Source organism: Ooceraea biroi, chromosome 12, assembly GCF_003672135.1.
Source record: "Ooceraea biroi isolate clonal line C1 chromosome 12, Obir_v5.4, whole genome shotgun sequence".
Classification (NCBI taxonomy): Eukaryota; Metazoa; Arthropoda; class Insecta; order Hymenoptera; family Formicidae; genus Ooceraea; species Ooceraea biroi.
Genome location: NC_039517.1, coordinates 4,988,625 through 5,011,977, shown reverse-complemented (window position 1 = coordinate 5,011,977; position 23,353 = coordinate 4,988,625). Strand labels below are relative to the sequence as shown.

Genomic DNA, 23,353 nt, shown 5'->3' with positions numbered 1-23,353 from the left:
TATATATATATATGCACATTTCATTTATGTGCATAAATAAACTAATATTTTGCATTTTATTTCAATATATTATATTTAAAAAATTATTAAATCAGCACATATAATATGTCTTGAATAAATGATTAATATTCTGCATTCCATCACAAATATCCTTTAAAAATAAATAATCAATATAATGCATAACAAAAGTATCGAGCTCTTAGAAAAAGCTTTTCCGGAAAATCCCGTTGCTGATTCATGTGTATGTACGCATAATCAATTTACAGAATAAATAAACGATTGATACTTCGCATTTTATTTCAATATTTTTTAAAAGTTAAAATTAAACAGACTCGTATCCTTTAAAAACGTAAAATAAATAATCAATGTAATACATGATAAAAGTGTCGAGTTCTTGGAAAGTTTCCGGGAAAGCTCGTTGCTAATTCATGGAAGAAAGAGATGTTGCGTCCATCTAGCGAGAGAAGAACACAGTCCCATTCTCTCGTAATCAATATTCTTTAGGGCGACGTTCGTGTCAGCCCTAGCAGTAAGCTATCTTGCTCTGTAATCGCGTCTGTTCGTTTTTGCCCTACGTCTTTATCCGAACATATTATCAGTTGAATAGAAGACGCGCACAAAGAATGTCCCTTACAGCTACCTGAAGCTTCTCCTGAATCTTTCCATTTGTAACGACCAATTTCTTATTGATTCTTTCAATAATAAATAATCTATCGATTCTTTGGCCAAAGCCGGTAAAAGCAGACAGAAAATACACACCGCCCTTTTTTAGTTTAGCTTTTAGAACGTAGAATGTTAAATCTTCGGCTTTATAGATTAGTGCGCTGTCTATGCCACGCTTCGCTTCTGTTATGCATTATATTATTTTTTTTTAAAGGATATTTGTGATGGAATACAGAATATTAATCATTCATTTATTTATTCAAGACATGTATGTGCTGATTTAATAACTTTTTAAACATAATTTTAAACATCGTCCTATCTAAAATATTTATAATTTATGTTATCGCGCCTACATATTTGATTTTTTATTTATCACCCTGAGACCATAAATGACTGGAGAAAAACTTTATTCGCGAAGGAAGACGTTACTTGTAGCAGAATTTTCTTAGAAAGATACTTTAGCCAGATATGCTGAAGTATTTCTAAGAAAGTTCTGATAGTTCCGATGAGAAATCTATGGAAAAATAATGTGCATGGAAATGTTCGCGGAATAGCTTTCAGTTACATTCTTTTTATCATTAATGTAAATTTAATGAGCAAAACACTAAATCGAAAAGACGTACTTGTTTCGGAAGAAACAAATCTAAAGGCTAGGAAAAAAGATCTGTTTAATGAACATCATTTATCAATCTTGAAAATGCGCAATTAACATAAAAATTCCTGCGCAAAAGTTTAAATATTTTAACCACGCAACTTTGTCTAATATAAACGTGGTTTATATTATACCATTATATTAAGATCAAGTTCGCTTTCTATTCTTGAGAAAACATAATTGCGTCGCTTTGCGCATATTACTGTATAAGCGTCATTATACATGCAAAGCGATAATTATGCAACACATGATCAGGCGTATAAGCATATTATCAGCATATTACGCGCACGTATGACGTGACAAACGTTTGACAGGAACAGAAACGCGTCGTGCATATCACATCTCGCTCGATGGCTCGATGGATCGATGATTTTCGAGATGCGACCATGAGACACAAAAGAAAGAAAGAGAGAAACGATCGGATCGGGGGAGAGAGAGAGAGAGAGAGAGAGGGGGTCACAATTTTTGGTCTTCATCTGTCATGGCTGCGTATCTCGACGTATTCGGAGCCACGTCTGCCCAGAGAGTGAATCAACACTCGTATTTTGCCAACGCAAGTGGTGTCGTCTGCTCCTAACGGAAGCAGAACAGGCGGTGGGAAATTTGGGGGGCGCACGTGACCTGCTTGGCGCTAGTGCACCGGATCCACGTGTACCCCGCCCCTACCTGCGCGGGCATGGACGGTGGAGTAATAAACTTCAAAAAATCATCCCACAGTCGAGTGTCACGTGTTGCTCCTGACATAAGGTTCCTCAAGCAATCTAGGCGGAAGCAGTCTTCCGCGAGAATCAGGAAATGCATGTGTCTGCCGTCGAATTACGCCGTTGTCAAGTTCCCCGTCGTTTGGTCCGAGCTCAGGTCAGTAATCGGCCATTGTCGTAATTAAGGTCTTCCCCACGTGGGGATTATCTACTCTCTGTCTCTTCTCTGGCTCTCTCTTTCTCTCGCTTCTCTGCTCTCTTCCTCTCGAGGAGTGAGACGACGTGTGGTTTCCGGACGAAATTGCACGAGTTTGCGAGTTGTTTAACAGCTTTTGCAGAATTAGCCAGTCTGCGTGATTACTCATACGACTGCCTTGCATGAAATTTATGTCTGTAAATATTTATTTTGCATCCTCTCTCGTGGAGATATAATACGTTTAAAAAGGGAAGGCAAAAGTGCGATTGCATAAATTAGCTCTGCTACGACGCGTTCCGCATGAAGCATGTGGCTAAAATTAATTTTAGCACGCTACAAAATCCACGAAAATATACTGAATCAATAAACTATTATAATACTAATTGTATTTAATATTTTAACACTAATTTAATTTAATTCTTATTTAGATTTCTTCACACGTGTGTGGCCGAATATCTCGCTCTGTTTCGGAATATGCAAATTTCCAGTTTCACTATTTTCGTGTTTCTTGCTTTTTGAGTTTTGTAGAAATTTTATGTAAATTTTATAATCTATAAGTTTCACAAATGCACCGTCCTCAGAACTATAATCTGTCGACTTCTATTGGGTTTATCGGCTTCAGGGCTAACCAGCAGCTGTGCGACGGGGTCATAAGATGTTCGAAGGACAATCAAGTCTTCCCAATCCATCGCGTCATATTATCCGCAGTGAGCCCGTATTTCAAGGCTGTCTTTACTAATAGTCTGAAAGGCGGGAAAACTGAGATCGCAGAAGTCGTCATTAACACTGTGCCCGGGGAAATCTTCAGTCTGATCCTTGACTATGCCTATACGGGCACGTGCAACGTTAATGCTGACAATGTCGAACAACTGCTGCCATATGCCGACCAGTTCGAGGTCCTCGGAGTCGTCCAGCTCTGTTGTCAGTTCCTGCTACAGGAGCTGCAACCGAATAATTGCTTAGGTAAACTGTAACAAAATATAAAATACATTAATAATAATAGTAAATATATAAATATTTATAATAAATATATAAAGAAGTATATAAAACTGTAAATAAATAATAAATAATAAATGAATAATAAATGTAATAAATATAACACATAAAATACATAAATGCAAAGAAAATTTTAATTGTAAGATATATGATGCGAAGCGCGACTTTAAACCTCGGAATTCTGTGCATTAATTATAAATAATATAGATCATTAAAAATTATCGGAATTAAATGTTTTTCTTAGCTGCGAAAAAAGTTTGATTTGTGTATCGAACGTAACATCAGTTCCGGAAGTTAAATTTCTCTCCATCATTTAAACGATATACTCACGCAAAACTGATGTTGATTCTTGAGAACCGTTTTGAGATCAACACGAATCGTCGGGTTTGTCTTGGAAACAATTTGCGCGGTAACTAGCAAATTAACATGATTACAGGTATCTTCAAATTCGCACGCCACTATTTCTGCCACGACCTGGAGAGGCAAGGCTGGAAGTACATACAGCACCACTTCAAGCAAATATTACAGGAGAGCGCGGAGTTTAAGGATCTCCTCTGCGATGAACTGGAAGCAATATTGCGCTACGACGAGCTCAATGTTAAAAATGAGGAGATCGTATTTAACGCCGTTAAAACGTGGATCGAAGCCAAACTCGAAGACAGACGGGTTTATCTACCGAGATTGCTGGATTGTGTACGCTTCGGTCTCATCAGTCACAAGTATTTCATTAATAATATTCTCAACTGCAAACTCATCGAAGAGGATGAGGTAAGTAGCAAGTCATCTTCGTGCTCACTGCTCACCCCTAATCAAAATCTTCACGAATAATAATATATTTCCTTATTTAATATATGTCTATATTTAATATATATTTAATATTTCGTTCTAGATTTTTATCTCTACGCGATAATAATCACGTTAAATTTTTTTGCATTTTTCAAGACGTGCAAGCAAATGTTGCTCCCTGTGATTGCTTATCTAGCCGAGCAAAACTCGAAACAGAATGTCGCAGAGATCGATTTAAAAAATCCTCTTGCGAGACCTCGAGTCCCATACGACATTCTCTTTGCAATTGGCGGTTGGAGCGCCGGTTCACCCACCAGCTTTGTGGAAACTTACGACACAAGGTACACCTTAATATCGAAATAATATAATATCATCAAAATTTCCATAGAAATCGAAATTTACGACAGCCCAAAAATAGCAGTGTACATACAGGATTCAAGTTCTGCTTTCAAATACAAATGAATAAATGTTTGTATAAATATTTTATACAAACGGAGAAGAAAAAGAGAGAGCTTCTTTAGTAAATAATAAATGAAATCGGCTAATTTTAGAAAACATTTTTATATTTATTAGTTATTATCAATATCAATGCAGTTCAATTACTTCACACTATTTATCAAAAGATAATAAAAGTAAATTATCACATAAGTATCTCTGCGACTTTTGAAAGAAAAAGAGAGAAATTAATTAAAAGTTCACTTTAAAAATTAATTAAAGATTCACTTTGAAAACTAATTAAAGAAACTGTGATCGAGAATTAGATCTCTGAGATATTAAAACCTCATCATGTACTCTATCGCAAATGAAAAAAAGGAGTAATTAAAGAAAATGTATTGATGCAACTGACGTCACTCTGACGTCACGGAGGGGAGATCAAACTTGCACAAGCGGCGCTTTAGAAAGACATTGACGCCTCGAGAGTTGTGTAACGTGTCTAAATGTGAATTCCAGAGCTGACAGATGGTTTCTATCAGTGAACACGGACGTAACACCGAGGGCTTATCACGGATTGTGCGCCCTGAACAACCTCATCTACATGATTGGCGGATTTGATGGTCATGAGCATTTCAATAGCGTGCGCTGTTTCGATCCGGTGACGAAAAAGTGGCAGGAACGAGCCTGCATGTACCATGCCAGGTGTTACGTTAGCGTCTGCACTCACGGTGAGTCTTTTTTTTATGTCAAGACAAAGGCTTGGCTTCTTTTTTTGAACGGAGCTTTATCTATTTTTTAATTTAACGTAAAACGTCGTCCTGATGCTAAACAGAATTCAAAGAGTTCGGAAGCAGGCAGCTCTTATTTTTATCTACTTTTATAATATTCTTTGTAATATTATAAAAATTAAAAAAGATTGTAGATATTACCCGGCAGCAGAATTATTAATTAAATTATTAAAGCATTGTTCAATTGAATTATTTAACAAAAATATTTTTTAAATTACATTAAATGATCAAGCAAGCCATTAACAACCGGCGATGTTTCGAAACTTAAAGCGTGTATCAAGAACAAATGATCACTTGCAAAGAAAGAAATAAAATGGGCGCTTGAAATTCATGGAAAGAGAGACGGCAAATAGATTTGCTAAAACAGAAACACTCCTAACTATTAACAAATCTCTTTAATAATAACAAATATAAAAACAAGTCATTTTAATACAGCTAGAAATTTGTCTAATTTAGCAGATCTGCTTGCCGCCACTTTCTCCGCGTAAGAAAAATGCAGTTAGTTTATTTCACGCGGCCACTCGCGGGAAAACAGATCACTTTTCGGTAACCACCCACAACCAATAATCATTCTTTCGGCTATCATCCATTTGCCAGTTTCCATTGTCCTGTTATCGCGCATTGTTTCCTACGTCTTCCGTTCAAGGTGGCAAGATTTACGCGCTCGGCGGGTACAATGGCCGCACCAGGCTGAATTCCGGCGAGCGCTACGACCCCCAAAGGAACCAATGGGAGATGATACCGTCCATGCATCGGCAACGCTCGGACGCGAGCGCGGCTGCACTGCACAACAAGATCTACATCGTGGGCGGCTTCAACGGCCAGGAGGTGTTCGACTCGGTGGAGGTGTTCGACGTGGAGACCAACCAGTGGAGCATCATCCAATCAATGATCAGCCCGCGGTCCGGCGTCTCCCTCGTCGCGTTCCGCGACAGTCTGTACGCCCTCGGCGGCTTCAGCGGCATCACTAGACTGAGTTCCGGTTAGTCTGTTACGTTGCTTGTTATTACGTCGGTGGTACTTCGCGAAGTTACACGTCAGGCCGTATTCTCCTCTGTCTCCGGTTACTTCCACGACGGAGTTTCCAAGTTGCGGATTCGCGTATTAGCGTTGCAGCAGATGGGGGTAGAGTGTTCATTTGCTAATTGTTTCGCTCATTGCGATTAATTGTAATCTGACAATGCATGGAAAAGAAGCAAATGGATTTGCTGAACTAGAAAAATTCTTATGTAGTAGTATTAAGAAATAAATTTGTTAATAATATATTATTATATATAATAATATTTACTCGAGACGTATTTTAAATTTATGTAAATCGCAAACGTGTAGATAATTATCTCCACGTGCGCATATAAACAGTAAGTATGCAGTTACTGCACGCGTATACAAATACCTACGTAAATCCATAGCACGTACTCGTATGACGTCACGTATGCGTTAGTAAGTAATTAGTAGCGGTAAATTCCGCAGATATTCCGTACGCGGAATTTAGTTTCATGTTGAAACGTATGTGCTGCAGCCAATATAGTTTCGTTCATACAGAGTAATGTAGTCTCGTTCATGCTGCCAATGTACATAGGTACTTCATTGAGCTTATATCGATGACGCAAGATCGAGACTGTATATCATTGCATGAACGTGTAAATAGTCTTTGTCGATACCTGTAAAGCATATGGCAGCGGGTGTCGAGGTTTTTCACGGATATGACTGAAAAAAAGGTTCCGTAAAATATGGTCTGATACAATATGGTATTATCAAATATTATCGAAATATTATTAATATATTATATATTATTATAATATATTATAAAATATTAATATTATCGAAAAATATAAACGTTTTACTTTTCAGGGGAGCGTTACACGCCAAATCATTCAGATCAATGGCACGAGATCTCGGAGATGTTCAGCCCACGCAGTAATTTTTCCACGGTTATACTGGACGATATGATTTTCGTCATTGGCGGTTACAACGGTATGTACCACATACCGAGAATAAGAAAGGATCTTCTTTAATTAATTTCTGGATAACTATTGCAAAAATCACAAAACGATACAGGACTTTCCGATTTAACTTACTCCTACAATATCTTCTCACGATCATTGATATCTTTATTATTGGACTCTGTATATGTATATATTGCAAAAAAGCTAGTTTTTTTGTTTTTTTAATTATTATATATATCAACGTAATTTTTAGAAAATATTTTCTTTTAATAACTTTTTACACATATAACGAGAAAAATAAAATATACCTAAAACATGTGGTAGATATTAATTTAATCTATATACAAATACTGAAAAAGGTTTTTTTAGGAATTTTATTTGCATTTTGTTTTTAAAAGAACAAAATATGTAATTTATATGTAAATCAATGCCTCGAGTTTCATCCACAGAAATAATACCTTTCAGGTTAAATATTCTTTTGAGTATTGCCGCCATCAACAAAATGCCACATATGTCACAGCGAATCGAATAATTTTATTAACATAATTAACAAAACTCAACGTTAATTTCATTTTGAAAAAAGTATCCAGTTAATTCGCATAATGTAATGCAACATAATGATGTAATACCAAAACGTACGACCAAAACCATATTGCGAACGTATCTCGTAAATATCGCAGATTCCTGCGCAGCTTCCGGAAGGCAGCTCCGGCATGCAATTTCATCTCGTGCGAAATAAGTAGGCCACGATTGTAAACGGGATATAACTTTGCTTCCAGGATTGAGTACAATCGCGTACGTCGAATGCTACGACGTGGATTGCAACGAATGGTACGACGCATCCCCCATGAATCTAAGTCGCAGTGCCCTCAGCGCCTGTGTGATAGCAGGTTTGCCGAACGTCCGCGAGTATTCGTATCTGGGCAAAGCGCGAGATCTCGGCCAAGGTCAGTGCAATATCCAGCCTCGAATAGGCTTTGTCACTTCAGACCTCAAAGGGGATAATGAAACGTTTGACTATACGCGCGCACTCGGCACGCCCATATTTACACCCTTATGCATATTCACGATACGCGTAAATGCGGTGAATTTACACTTCATAAGCAACCCTTCCCATGTGATTTTTTATGTTGCTCATTTTAAGAGAGCGTTACAGCCCCAGAAATCTGCGCAGTTTTCGCGAAGTTTAGAGTTAGACAAACTTTTGTAGAAAGAATTAATAAATGATTAAATGTGAATGGTCAACAGTTATGTATACAGGGTGAGGCACCTAAAACAGGCTTGAATGATTTTGACCCGTAGATCAATGTGCGCATCTTCAAACGCTTTACTAGATGGTACGTAAAAAAACATATACCATTTAAAAAAACGAAGTTGACTTTCATATGATCTCTACGCGTCCACCTAATAAAAAACTATTTAGAACAAATTATGTGTCCCTCGAAACCATGCAAGTTTGGTCTGACACATTTTTTTCTATCACCAATAACAGCCGAGATATTCAGGTGGCCTGTTTTAGGTGCCTCACCCTGTATAATATATTATATATTATTATACACATTAATATATATAAATTATTATATAATAAATAAAGAAAAAGTATATAATTAATTCAATTATATACATAATAATTACTATAATTGCAAAATATACATATAATTATATAATTAAAAAAGTAATTCGAATCAAATAAAGTCTGAGGAAATTCTGAGTGAAAAGCCTGCGAGCGAGCATCTAAATGATAATTCTCGAAATATGCACCCACACATTACGTGCATTCAGTTTTCTCTAAGCGCGATATGTTCACTGCAACTTTTCACCTTTCCGCTTGCAGGGAAAATTCTGACGGATTAAATATGCATAATAAATGTGATGTGACCTTTTTCAGGGCAAGCGACGTTAAAAAATTTACGAAAGTCCGATCAGGCTGGCGAAGGCTCCACCGAAACGAACGTCATGCAGGCTGATGGGCAGATCGACGTAAGCGAGCCAGTCCACGTTGCGGATCCCACTGAGAGTATACCTGACGGTAGTGAAAATTTCTACGAGGAGGAAAACGCTAATAACGAGAAGGAAATGGAGGACGGATCGGTGTACGTTCTAAGGGAGTTCGATTAAGCATTATTAAATATTGAAATGTCGGTTAGTACGACGCTGTGCTACATTTTGCGGATTTGTGGATTGTTTGATGAGTACATAGGCCTTATTGGCAGGTAGTGTAGAAATTATAACAAACCAGTGTCGTAATTACAAACAAATTGCATCGAAATTAATACTTTACGTAAAGTATTATTTTTTTCTACATAAGGTGAAAAACCTCTCGCCCACAGGTAGATCTCGTCAAACTGAATTAAAAAGTCCTGTACCATTTTGCAAACAACCACGTAAAATTTCGAGTAATTAAGTAAAGAAAGTTCGCTAATTCAGCGGACGCGGCTAGCCGTTTTTTGCGTCATTCATGCCTACTTCCCTCGCTGCCAATCGCGTCCGCTGAATGAGCGAACTTTCTTTACTTAATTACTCGAAATATATGCGGTTAATTGCAAAATGGTAGAGGACTGTTTAATTCAGTTTGACGAGATCTACCTGTGGACGAAAGGTTTTTCGCCTTATGTCAGACACCCTGTATATAGAAGGTATATTTTGTAAGTAACATTACTCATAAATATATGTAACGCATATTATATCTGTTTATGAGTAGCATTTTTTATAGAATATACTTTTTCTATAAAACAAAATAATACACCATGTAAACTTACTCCATGTAATGCGTAAAAGTATAATCTGGTTTTAACAATAGTCCATATAAAAATTATTTAGCTGACAAAAGCAGAGACAAAGTATTTTGTTTTATTGCAACATTTTCAAAGGTTTGAAAAAACACAGCAACGTCCTAACCGAACTTTCAATTGTTCAAAATTGTGCGGAGGACCGCTGTGGAAAAACACATTGCGAAAACATATTTAAAAAGAGAAGTGAAACCACATCCAATCACATCCATGGGCAGAAAAAAAGCAAACATTTTAATTGTTATATCACTCAACAATTAGTCCAAATGGATCTCTTAGGTTGTATAGCGAAATTTAATTCGCCAGTGGCGAAGCGAGCAAACATCGACGACACAAAATTAATAAGCGAGGGGAGAAAGAGAGAGAGAGAAAATGAATGGGCTCGCGGTTAAATGGCGTTACGCATTCTTTTTTCTAGCGAATTTTTGTAAGTCATTTTCGTGTTTTTTTTACGATTAGCCGTAACAGAAAACTTTTAATGGGCGCAAATTAACAGAGCTGCAGCGACACGCAAGAGACGGCATATCCTCGATTTTACAACCACCTTTTTCTAGATTTATATTTTTTTCACGTCACTTTTTACCATGTTTTTTTTTCTTTTTTTTACAAGTCTACTTTTGATCCGCGAGACTCGCAACGACGAGAGTTTATATGTGTACGTGCGTAACGCGATGAGAAATCGCACGCGTATGCGTGCGGCAGTTGATCTGTGCGATCGCAAATTGCTAGATTTTATGCTCGACGAGCGATTATTTGCGCGATTAATACGGCAGATAGGGAAACGATACGGCGCGTTTTAACCCTAACCCATAGCCGACTTTGTTATTTTTTATGTAAACGTTTTCCCGTCCCTTTTCGCACGCGCGATGTTGCGATCGTCGACGATCGCAATTTCCGTTCGCGACTTCGTATGCATACCACTGTTTTATTATATTAAGCTGATTAAATCGCTTTCTCTACAAATGCTGTTCTTTCAGTGTATCTCTTTAGCTTTACAGGTACTCGCAAGAAAAAAGGGGGAGAGAGCGGGCAGAGGAAGGGACAAAAGGGGCAGATTACATTAATCCTGAACTCCCAATCGAGCACATCATGATCACGATCATGATTATCAGATGAGGTGAACGCGCTCGCAGGTTCTTTACTAAATATAATAATAACAATAATAATAATAATAATGACATGTGTGCATAACGGCTTGAGATTTTTTATTAATCTACTATCTCTCGTTTATGTATATGTGTAGATTTATTCACTTTTTTTCCATACGTACTCGTACATTATGTATAGTGTATACATTGTTACTTCTTCATTGGTGTTCCTTTTTTCACGATGACTGAGTCTTCCGTTGAAATCTGTGCTCGCACGTACTCTTGCATATGGTCTTCCTTTCTTTCTCTCCTTTTTGCCCTGTCACTCTCTGAAACACGCACACACACCACACACCACACACCACACACACACACACACACACACACACACACACACTCTATCGCTCTCTCGCTTTCGCTTCCGATAGTTCGATCGACGATTACGTGGTGTCTCTATTTAGTCGGACCCGGCTGAACGGCGTGTTCGATAGTCGCCACACGAGCGGAATGCAATAGCCAGTTCTCCTTTCCGAGTGTCAATGAACGTCTCGGCGAAGGTGGTAAAGGGTGTCGTATCAAACTGGTACCAGATATATTATCATAGTTTCCCGTCGACTTTTGGGAGCCACTTGGAAACTCCATGTCATTTCAGGATACGACTTTTTGATTTGTTTTATTATCAGAGGAGACGGCGAGATGAAAGAAGTTAGACATGGCAGAGGCAATGCGAAAACTTGAAACAGTAAAACGCGAGTTGGACTTTCTTCAAAAAAGCACAAGTGTTTGAGTCATATAATGATGTCCGCATTATTTGCGGATGCGCGTTACTGAAAGAGAAAATTTTTCATAGAAGTTCTGGCGTGAAATTGAAAGTATCTAATTTCGTATCCAGATTATTATAATTTGCTAAAACTTGATACAAGAAGATTCCATAATTAATTATATTATATTAATAAAAAAATTAACATTATATAGAATTAATGATAAAATTTATATTTTATCCAAGATTTTATCTAATCGGAAGCACATAATAGATATCCCATACAGCAATATATTAATTATTAATTTGTTACGTGTGTAATTATTAATTTATTTCTTGCAAAAACTTTCCCATAAGGACTCTAGGAGATCCTGACCAGTTCGATACAAATAAGATTGCACAATTATAAAAATGTTCTTGGTCTGATCTTTTTTATTAATCTCTCGAGGGATTATTCCAATTTATAACGGAAAACTCGCCGTATATCCGATCGTCCAGCCAGGAGACGCCACAGGATGAAAAAGGGAATTGGATACAGACACACGAGTCGCGGATAACGCAGTGCATAATGCATCTGCAGGAGAGACGCATAAGCGACCTTTTCTTTCCCTGCGCTAATCCGAGCCGGAAGCGATCCCTCGGAAGAACGCATCGGGAAACGGAATATGGAGAACGATGCGATTCGATCGCGTCCGCCAGAAAATTCCTAAAAACTTGCCTCACCTCACGTGGCAAGGCGAGAACTTAAACTTACACGACGATGAGACGAGACAGTACAAAGTGAACGGTGTTCGCGGCTGCGGCGTGCACGGTCGATCTGCACCGCCAAGAGTACAATGTGTCATACAATACGACGAGACGGTTGAGCAAACAATAGAACAGTAATGAAAATTTATCTTGATCCGTGTTCCCCGCGCGACGGGCAAATTGGAAAGCTTCTCGAATGTTCTCGAATCCCCGAAGCTTCAGCTTCTCCCCGCCCATCTTCCCACCGTGCGTTCATTCGTCCGTAATCTCCTTTTCGCGCACGATTTGTGACGACTCGCTGACGGCGGACAAAGAGAGGAGACCGCCCGCTACGATCGATCGATGACGCGTATATAAACGTCTCATCGGCGAGATTTCGTAGTCAAGAGAATAATAGCGCATACGCGCGGCTACACACCGGCTATTTATCTGATAAACGCGTGCCGCGTTGCAGAATGAAAATTTCAGTAATATATTTACCACCAAGCATGATTTAGCTGGCTTTCCGTTTGACTGGATTGTTAAGACTCGCCAATTTGAATAATAATCCATGTAATCGTTTCCATCATTTTAAGAAATGAAAAGATTCGGTTGTTTATACACTGGTACACTTTATTGTGCTTTTCTCTTGATATTGGACAGCCATTATCTTGCAAATGTAAGTAATTGCATGTGATGATATTATTGATGTGTAGAAACATATTTGTTGCACGTCAGTCACCGATAAATGTGTTAAAGGGACAGAGAATTCCCATTCACGCATGCATTCGTCATACGTTCATTGATGACGCGCAATCATCTCGAATCTCCGAATAACCGATAAATGGACGAATGTTACTTTGATCCTAAATTGTGATTAATATCGCGTATTTGGCTTCGCGAGACAACTGACCAATTAATTGCGATTACTGAGAGAGTGATAAAAGTTTCTCTGATATAAAAGAAGCCGAGCACATTTTTGGGGTAGTTAAAAACAGTCTTCTAAAGTTTCTCCTGCAAAAAATTTTCATGATAAGATTTTCTATCGTAATATTGAACATTTTACGGAATATTAATGGCTTAATGCATTTTATGCATTTGTATTTGTGATAGTATATGATGTATAAAATTATCTGTTTATATAAAAAGTTTGAGTGCGCGTGATATTTCCTAATTATTTATTACGATGAGATACGTGTAGAAATTTTTTTTATATTATTTAATCATTTTTTTATATAAATGTGTCTTTCCAATGTACAAGGGTTTTTAAAATTTCAACTGATAAATCAATGTTTATCTCAGATTATTTAAAACAAACGCTTGGACCCTTTTACATGAAAGTCATCCAATTTAATCTGAATAATGAAATAAATGAATGGAATATTTATAAAATATTTATAAATGGAATATTTATAAACAGCTGAAATTTGTCAAATTTTATTATTCAACAAATGTAAAGGACCGAGTTGATTGCTCAACGAATATACGAAATTATTAATCATATTATTCAGAAAATCCACCATGTTTATCAGATAAATAGCCCATCTCAATGGTCGTATTAAACTAAGCGCGAACTATAATAAATATAATAAAACGATAGAGAAATGCGTCAATATGTAGACTTTATACTTGAAATCCGATTTTTTATGGACAACTATCAAATATTCAGGATCTTTTCGGGACAATGAAGACAATTACTGCCGGCGAGCTCGATAAAGTGGCACACTCGTGATATTATACCATATAAAATAAGTTTACAGCAAAATATTATAATACATGATCTTGTATATCGTACTAAAAAAACTCGTAACTTTAAAATACATTTTGCATCACTCCAGAAAGAAGTAACTTTGACACAAATTAAAATGGAATCTCTCAAGAATATTTTATTTATTATTTAGGACGACAATTGTTTCGCTTTAGAAGAACAGTACAAACGAGGTAAAAACTTAGATTTGCAAATTGCTATTTCATCCTACTTTCATTTTAACTTTGTAAAATATTTCTGAAATAAAATGCTGATGACTTATTTATATTTCATACAATATAAATAAATATAAAATATACAAATTTATAATAAATAAATAAACTATAAATAAATATACATAAAAATTTATCGACTCCATATTAAAAGAACGAGATTAAAGAGAAAAGAAAAATCTGATCAAATTTTTGTGTGGGCAGAGAATTGCTTTCGACTGTTTTTGCGTATATTTCACGGACGCGTTCCCTCAAGTGCGACTGTAAGCTGCACTTGACGCGCAATTTTTCATCTCGCAACTCGCGATTATCGAGCTCGCGGTTACAGTGATATACACAATCGCGATATAGAGATCCACAACGCCTGTAAATGATCGATTTACGCCAACATGTGCAGACGCACGCAGTTATGCACGCAGATAAACGGATTACACCGGATGATATACAGATATGAGTGATACGGATTTAGTCGCGCGGCGGACATCTCTTGCACTCGCATCGGGAGACTAACGCATGATTCGCGTTTTCTTCCCTTTTTTGCAGGATTATAGTTGCAGAATCGCTGTAAAAATCGTTACTGTCCACGCGCGCGTTCGCGCTCGGAACAGCGCGGGCCGACGCGGATTTGTAGCGCAAGAAATTATGAGGTGGAAGATCAGGGGGTGCCGTCCATCATCCCACCGAAACGTGCGCACGGTGATGAAATGAAAATTCGCAGATCCACGGGTGCCCATAAAAAAACCTTAAAAACGTCGGAAGCCATAATGGCGTCCGCGGGAATTTCTCGCTTCGAAAGATGGGCCCTTATTCCCATTCCATATTTGTTTGATGACAGTGACAACGTGGAGACGCCTCGTACCTCGGCTTGCAATTCAAAAATTGCTAACAACTGCGATTTATGGATATACACATGTACAGTCGCGATTATTGTTTACACGGAGAACACCGGGTTATTTATATCGTTTTACACACATCGCTTATATATAAATAGGGGTACGCAGTCGACGTGTCGCGTTCAAAATGTTAAACGGACACTCGCGGGAACATAACGCACGGTACGAACACCTAACACTCGTCCATTTGACTTTGGCATTTTGATGCCTGCACAAAGAAATGCTTTTTCTATTTTTGCGTGGCCATCGAAGTACGAGGCGTCGCTTTCGCGCCGATTTGCTACGGTCACACCTCTTGGCGTACAGAGTATCAGGAACTTTTGCATTTTAATGACAAAATCTGGCGCGAATCCATGATCTCGAATTTTTCTTACAAGAAGAAGAAAGAATACCCATTAATTGCCGCATTTACTTGATATAATTTAATCGCTTTTCAATGCGAGGTGAGATTGAAATTGAACCTGGGATTAAATTGCAAGATTTAATTTGGAAAATTTAAGAAACAAAGTGCTCGTGTAAAAATCTAAATAAATAAAATCGAGTTGAGAGTAAAAAGAGCAAGTCCCCCAAAAAATTCAACACATGTAATGTTAAACAAAAAGCTACTTTTATCTTTTGATTGCAATATAAAACGAGAATTCGTTATTAAAATTAAGATCGGTTCTGAAACTATGTAGACCTCTAGATGAGACCGACAGGAATCGAGTTTTTGCAAGTTCGTTCCACGGCGATCTTAACAGACCTGGCACTCGCGGGGCGCGCGCGACGCTCCGCCGCACGATTACGATTAATATAATTTCCTGTTGACTTCTCCTTTGTTCATCGTCGACAGCGATGTTCGGTGTGAGCAATTGAGATCTAGTATTGGAGGGATTTCATATACCTGAAACATTAATCACTCCCGTCGCGCTCGCCGCGTCCATTTCGCGCCTCGGATACTTTCCTGCCGCGTTTCAGGGCGCGAGTTCCTGTTTCAGCGCACTGATTGTGACTCCGTTCGAGACACTGATGAAACGCATTATCGCACTGTCTTCCCTGGGTCCCCTCGTCGGCCTCTTGACTTCGTCAACGTCAACGCGATCGTGCGTTCTCCTCGGCGTCCCTTCGTCCTCGATAATCTCGCTTCGCGAGACAGTGATCTCGCCGATTAATTGTAATCTTCTGCTCGCGCACGCTCAGAGTCGTACTCGCCTCTCTCATTCTGCGCACTCACCGCATTCAACACTCACACTTAATCTGAGGATAACAATTGACATACGTTTCGTAACTTTCCTATGCGACTAGACAATGTATCGTTGCATTGCCTTATTGTTATTTTTATCGTTATTACGTTATCGTTATTATTTCACCCTTGACTCGCGTACATAGCTGTACATCGCGGAAAATAAATCGCCTGGCGACAGGGCCCTCGCTCGCTGGAGAGTCTCGATTTCCGTTTCTCATCGTTTCGCGTCGTCGAATAACTTTGCTTCTTCCTCTACGACGTTGGCGTGGACGACCTGCTCGACGAGCACCGCGCATCTCCTCGTGGCTTCGCTTCCTCTTCTGCACTAGGCCGCCAAACGTGCTAATCCGCCCTTCTTCCGGTCGTTGCGATCTTCGAGGCTGGAACACGTCCGGTCGCTCGCACGGTGCGACGATACGCGGGAAACGCTAAACGTATCTGTGTATTTAATAATCCGCGTTATCTTGCAGCTTCTTCTTTTTACCCTTCTGATCAGAGAGCACTACTACTACTACTACCACCATCACCACCATCACCATCACCACCAGCACAATCACCATTGGACGATAGGTCCGTTTCACGACCAGCTAGAGATCCATTCGATTCGGATGGAACGAGCGTCGCAAAGGTGTATGCGTATCTCGCCGCAATCCTTCCGCGGTCGACGACGCGTGATGGAGATGGCATCCGGGAACGTAACGACGACCAACGTTGAGATCGAAGACGACGTGCGCCGCGTTCAGTGTAAAAAAAGCTCGGACTGCCCCGTCCCTAGATTCCAATTCGTTTCTCCCAGGACGAACGAAGGGAAGGAGGCGGGGCAACGCCCATTAGGGCGCCTATAAATTACGCTAATTATGCTAATTACGCGATCGTCGCCGGATATCGTCGCGGGGAGCGGCAATCTTCGAGTGCCCTTACTTTTCTTTGATAAACTACAGTTTAATTAGTTCCATCGATTCGCGCGCTAGACAGTCCCTTCCTTATCTGAAGTACTTGAGTCCCGCCACTAGCAGGAACTTCTCAATGAAAAGCTCGGAGTCGAGGACGGCGATGTGCGCGGCTCGGCCTATCAGGGCGTTCGCCGTCGGCGGTAGGGCATGATGCACGTCGTAGCGGACGAGGCTGACGCCGGGCGCCGACATCACGGGGTAAAGGATGTTGTGCACCATCTCGCGATACGCGGCACCTGGAACAATCGACAGTAATTCAGATTTCACGTGTTCGGTTAATTATTTTTATTTTTATAATTAAATAATAAAATGATAAAAATTGACAATTATTAAAACTTCCTTTACTTGTTTCTTCTAAAATAAAACTTATGAAAATGAATTTTTCAGACACGTGTGCAATTTCGTTCGAGGAATAACTGCGATCGTGGAATTCGGATTTCCTTCGCATTATCATAAACTTACAAAATACGAAAGAAACGTGGTAATATAATACGTTGAAATGTGATACCTTGGTCGGTCGGATCTCGCACGGCAGCTTTGCAGAGCTCGATACGGGCAGAGTGCAATGGCACATATCGATCTTGAGCGCTACCACACAGTAGAACGTGTTTGAACTTCTGCAGATTGCTCTTCTGGCTTAAGCGGAACATAAAGGAACGCCTCACGTCCGGCGCGTCCTTCATGGCCAATTGCAGTAGAGATCCGGACTTCTTCCACTTCTGCATGAACCACATACCTGCGCGAATCGATGAAGATATAATCCAACCGAGAGGTTCTCGCAATATTGGGAGACGTGGAGAGCATCGAGTATTTATTATTAGACTCACCTGCGTTCACCAAACCGCTCGTGTTATAAAGGGTGCCTAAATGCGGCCCGCTCAAGCTGAGGAATGTGTGCAAGCGGGGCAAAAGTGGACGCAGTTGCGGTCGCGTCAGGGCACTCCGGATGATTATGGTCCCAAGGGAATGCCCGATGAAGCTCACCTTCGTTGGATTCAGCCCCGATGACTCAATGTGGTAGAGAATTTCGGCCACTAACCGGTCGGTCATCGTATCGAAGTCGGAAAAGGTGTCACCCTGTCATACGCAAGCATTTCGTTATTTTTTTTCTTATAATATCGACAAAGATGTAAATTCATATTTGCATAAAAAGTATTGAAACATTAATCTTTTGCTACAATTAATGTTTTTAACAAACCCACAATAAGATTTTAGAATTTTAGCATTAATCAGGAAAATAAAAAAATAATTTAATTGAGAACAATTGAAACTTGCACTTGCGTGAATACAAGAATTTCTGGACGTCGCGTAGATATTCACCTGATTTCTCTCGGACATGAGGAAGTCCAGGTGCGCGCCAGGCAGACCCAGTTCCAGGTAAGTCTTGACGAGACGGAGATCAGCAGCATTGCCATCGAGACCGTGAACGCAAATGATGAGATGTGCCCCTTCCGGCGAAAAGAGCCGGTACTCGTCGCTGATATGGAAGTACGGCAGGGTCGAGGCCAAGGTCGGATAGTCACTAAGAGGCACATTGGATCTTAATGGATGAACCGACGGCGAGGAGTTGAGAAGGTCACCGTATCCGAGGGAATGGGCACTTTTGTGTAAACGCAACTGTGCTTCCTCGAGTTCTCTAGAGAGGGGTAAGGTAGACAGAGAAGAGAGAACTTAACTACAAACGGAAAGACAGACGAAACCGCGAAACGCGAAAGCGAAACGCAAGAGAGCACCTATAGCAGTGATGAAATCTCAAGAAGCATTGTTAGTAGCATCGTTTATCAAGAATGATATGCTTAAAAAGAAGGAGAAGCGTAGCTATAGTTTCGACAAATCAAATTCTAGTGCCCATGGAACGCAATTCGAAGTTGATTTTAAATTATGAAATTTAAAAATATATAAATTAACTATATTAAATATATAAATATATAAATTAACAGACTCTCAGAGAAAATAGTTTAATAATGCTCTTCAAGCATGTTGTTTTGTCAATCAGACGTCAATATTTGTCTAATTAAATGGATTAGTTGAATAATCGATATCTAATCGATTATGTCACAACTTCGAATCAGTCTCCAGGAATATTGAGCTTAAAGGAAGCAATTGCTATCGGGAGGGCTAACCGCGCGATTACAAGAGGACTCAGCGTACCTGTAGATCTTGCCGGAAAAGTTCATCTGTCGCTTGAACTCCTCCTTGCACTTTTTAAAGTTGATAAAGTCGTCCTGCGTGGATTGCAACAGCTCCTTGCCCTCCTGGTAACAATCTAGGCAGATGTCTCTGATGCCATAAATGGTATCCCTATCCCGGTTTCGTTGCGGGCTGCAGGGCGCCGTCTTGTTCTGTTTCGGGCTCCTGGTCTGCTTCACCGTTTCGTACACGTGGTAGAGCGGATTGTCGATCGGTGCGGGCGGGTCACGGAACTCCTCGGGCGGTGGAGGCTCATCCTGAAACATTTTCGGCGGCGGCAGCCGCACCTCCTCGTACGAATGCTCCTCCATGTTCTCCTTCGCGGCGGTAGGGCGATCCTTGCGTGGCACGATCTTCGACAGCTTCTGGCGCAGCTGTTCGCTGGACAACTTTGCCTGGTTGCGACGCTGCTCCGAGCTGGAAGTATCTCCACTGCTGACCCAGCCCGAGCACTCAGACGTGAGGTTGCTGGAACTTGAGCTCGGCGTGGGACTGCTGGGCCTGGTGGACGGTGGACTGAGGAGGTTCGGGATAACCGGCACGTTGTTGCTCAGACTGTCTTTGCTGTCGCGAATTGGCATGCAGGGAAGCGAGACCGCGCTACGCGGAACCACCACCTTGTTTTGAGCGACCGGCACGCTGGCGCATCGCAGCCTCTTTACGTTTGGCAATGGCGCCGCGACGCTCGACGTGTCCGATGGCGTCGTGCCGTTGGTCTTCGGCGCCTCCATGGGTGACTTTATGGGTTCTATCTGAGCAGCGAGATGAAGTATATTGCATTATCCGTTGATATTAATATTTTTATTATAACAGATAATATTTTTTTTATTTTTCGATATTTTACCTTTAGAATAATTTTGTTATTGTTCTCCACTTCAAGCACACTCGTCGCAGGCGGAGGGGGATGACGATACTTGGGCAGAGGGGCAACAGCGGGATCCTGGTACGCCGGAGGTGGCGGCGCCGGCTTTCTGTTTCTGTGACTGCATTTCTTCTCGTTCCGGTGATTGCTTTCATCTACTGGGTGATCCGTATCGAGAACGGGCGCGGAGTGCGGTCTTCTGCTGTGCTTGTCTCTCCTCCTCTCGACACGCGACTCTCTCTTCGGTTCCGGTTTCGTGGCTATCACTTCGTAAATCGGCTCCTGCGGCGTCTCCACGTTCTTCTTCTCCGTTTGGCCGCAACGTCGATGCTTCTCCTCGCTATAATTCTGATTCACCCCGTTACGGGGTGACTTGACCGATCGCTCGACTCTCCTGCGAATTGGTCGGTCTCGCCGGAAGTCGCAGCACTCGTTGCGCTCTACCTCGTCGACTAGGCGTTCCGTGCTCTTCGGCCTCTTTGGCTTATCCATCTCTTCGCGGGTCCTTCCGCTGGTGCTGCTGCCGTTCGTGCGATAGAAGAATGAGTCTGTGATCGCATAGTAGTTGGATCTCTTCGGGGTCGTCAAGACAGAGTGGCTACTGCTTAGAGCGCTCCCGTTCATGATATCCGACATGTCCAGGCGACTCCTCTGCGCCTGCGTCATCGATGTTTTGCCGAGAGTGTGATACCTGCGACATTCGATACCATTGCTCTGACTGTACTTGCCACCCGTCTGGTGGCCAGACTTTCTGGAATTTCCTCGATAAGTGACCCTGTCCAGTGTCGCCGTGTGCAGCGGCTGATGATCCTGCAGAAAATTATCGCCGCCATTTACGTTCGCCTTGGTGGACAGAAAACTACTTTGGTCGTTTGTGGTCGGTGGCAGCGGTTGGCGTGTCCCCAAACGATGGCTTCGCGGCTCCAGCCGGATTCTTCTGGTATCGAGAGAATGGTAGTCTGCATCACAAAAAAACACACGTGGGAAACAATATATTAATCGTCACCAAGATTTATAATTTATTATTTATAATTTTATTCTTTCTATGATAAATACGACAAATCTTTTTCAATGTAATATCTTATCAATCTTATCTAGTAGTAGTTTTAAATCTGAGAGATTCTTTATCTGAGATATCTACCTTCCACTAGATTCACCGACTTGCTTTCCGTCAAGCAGTCTGGCAGCTGACTGAGGTCCAGAGCACCCACGCAGCTTGGCACAGTGAGATTCTGGTCGCAGGATTTGGACGACGGTCGATAACCGGGCAGGTGTCCACCTGGAGGCAACTCAGGGAATATCGCTGCCAGCAATGAGGTAATGGAAGTGGATTGGTGATCGGATTGCTGCTGTTGTCTGTTTGGCACCAGCATCTGCGTGGACTTGGCTCGTGGCAAGGTGATCACCGGCGTGGAGCTAAGAGATGGGTTTGGCGCGGAGCAGGCCTGCTGGCCCGATGGTGGAAAAAGAGTGCTACTGGACGGTACTGTCGACCTGGGTCTCCCTCTGGAGGGCACCGTCGCGGGTGGAGTGACGTTGCGACCGCTGCCACGCTGCCCCCGCGGGAACAGCTGAGTCGACACAGACCTAGGCAGGGTCTTTGGCGACATTCTGGGCTGCAGGGGCACTGTCAGCTCGGGACCAAGCTGATCGAGGGACTTGCTGTGTCTCGCCGGGAGCGTGGAAGGTGTCAGCATCAGGCGGGCTTGAATCGACCCAATATCCTGAGCCGCACCTTCGCTCCTGGGCGACCAGATGCCCAGAGATCGCGACTCCAGTATCGCTGCTATCCCGCAGCTGCAGTCGTCCATGCTGGGAACTGAGAAGAATATTTAGAAAGAATATATGAAGAGAATATTGATGTATGTAAAGGATTTAAAACTTTATACTCATATATTTTCAGAAAAAATCTAAGGAATATAAAACCTAATAGGAAATATAAGCTAAAGCGTAAATAAAAACATTGTTTTAAGTTACATATTGGAGTGAGCGTATTCAAGCGCAGCGCGACAGACCTACCACTGTTTCTGTGCCTCTGCTGCATGTCAGCGTATTGATCCTCAAAGATCAAAGGTAACGAATGGAGATCACCATCCAGTTCTGGACAATGGACAGGTAAAGGCGGCAACGACGCGAGGTAACGCGATCTTCGAGCAGCCTCGCTCACTGCTTGATAGGACTGATAATTCGCGTCGTAACAGCCCGCTGCCGAAGTTCTCGGATTCTCTAATACGAAGAAACCCTCCGCGAATCGCTTTACCTATAAATTAATTAAAATTAGATTATTAAATAGCTAAAGTACTGTTTGATGCAGATATTTTTATTTTATTTAATATTAGTACTTAAATTAAATAATTAGTAATTAATATATAATATCGATATATAACTTTATTGCTGTTTTGTCTGCAAATTAGTTCAATATGTTACGGGTTTATTCGAGAAATATTTTTCTCGTTGTTTGCAAATTTATTTGTAAATGTATTTGCGTAGAATTTATTTACGTTAAAATTGATATTACGTTGATATTGTTTATAAAATACCATACAACACGACGTAATATTAATAATAACTAAACAAAAACTCAATAATATAACTGAAATTGTTTTACTTTCTTACAAATAAATTTCGCATTTATTTAGAAAAATTTATAATATATTTCTAAAAAATTTGTTTAATTTTGCACATTGAATTAATTTGCAAATATTCTAATATATCCTGAATTGT

The 23,353-nt window shown here is 40.6% G+C and overlaps 2 protein-coding genes across 4 annotated transcripts in view; one reads left to right on the top strand and one right to left on the bottom strand.

Annotated features, from left to right (window-relative positions):
- The first annotated feature begins 1,004 nt into the window (after positions 1 to 1,004).
- Positions 1,005 to 9,496, top strand: LOC105277765 (kelch-like protein 10). Its single transcript, XM_026974267.1, has 9 exons — positions 1,005 to 2,173; positions 2,835 to 3,175; positions 3,645 to 3,976; positions 4,151 to 4,335; positions 4,946 to 5,157; positions 5,864 to 6,199; positions 7,069 to 7,191; positions 7,943 to 8,110; positions 9,052 to 9,496. The coding sequence occupies exons 1-9, from the start codon at positions 1,992 to 1,994 to the stop codon at positions 9,279 to 9,281; spliced, it is 2,109 nt and encodes a 702-aa protein (XP_026830068.1). The 5' UTR covers positions 1,005 to 1,991; the 3' UTR covers positions 9,282 to 9,496.
- A 1,644-nt stretch (positions 9,497 to 11,140) lies between these two features.
- Positions 11,141 to 23,353, bottom strand: part of LOC105277768 — a 39,978-nt gene continuing 27,765 nt past the window's right edge. For 2 of the 3 annotated variants that reach the window (XM_011336375.3, XM_011336378.3), the window contains exons 10-17: positions 22,649 to 22,889; positions 21,771 to 22,448; positions 20,612 to 21,588; positions 19,729 to 20,519; positions 18,898 to 19,213; positions 18,405 to 18,654; positions 18,086 to 18,313; positions 11,141 to 17,813 (exon numbers count right to left, since the gene is read on the bottom strand). In XM_011336375.3, coding sequence (XP_011334677.2) covers positions 17,608 to 17,813; positions 18,086 to 18,313; positions 18,405 to 18,654; positions 18,898 to 19,213; positions 19,729 to 20,519; positions 20,612 to 21,588; positions 21,771 to 22,448; positions 22,649 to 22,889 — 3,687 coding nt within the window. In that variant the 3' untranslated portion in view covers positions 11,141 to 17,607. The remainder of the gene's footprint in view (positions 17,814 to 18,085; positions 18,314 to 18,404; positions 18,655 to 18,897; positions 19,214 to 19,728; positions 20,520 to 20,611; positions 21,589 to 21,770; positions 22,449 to 22,648; positions 22,890 to 23,353) is intronic. The other variant, XM_011336379.3, reaches the window with a different exon arrangement.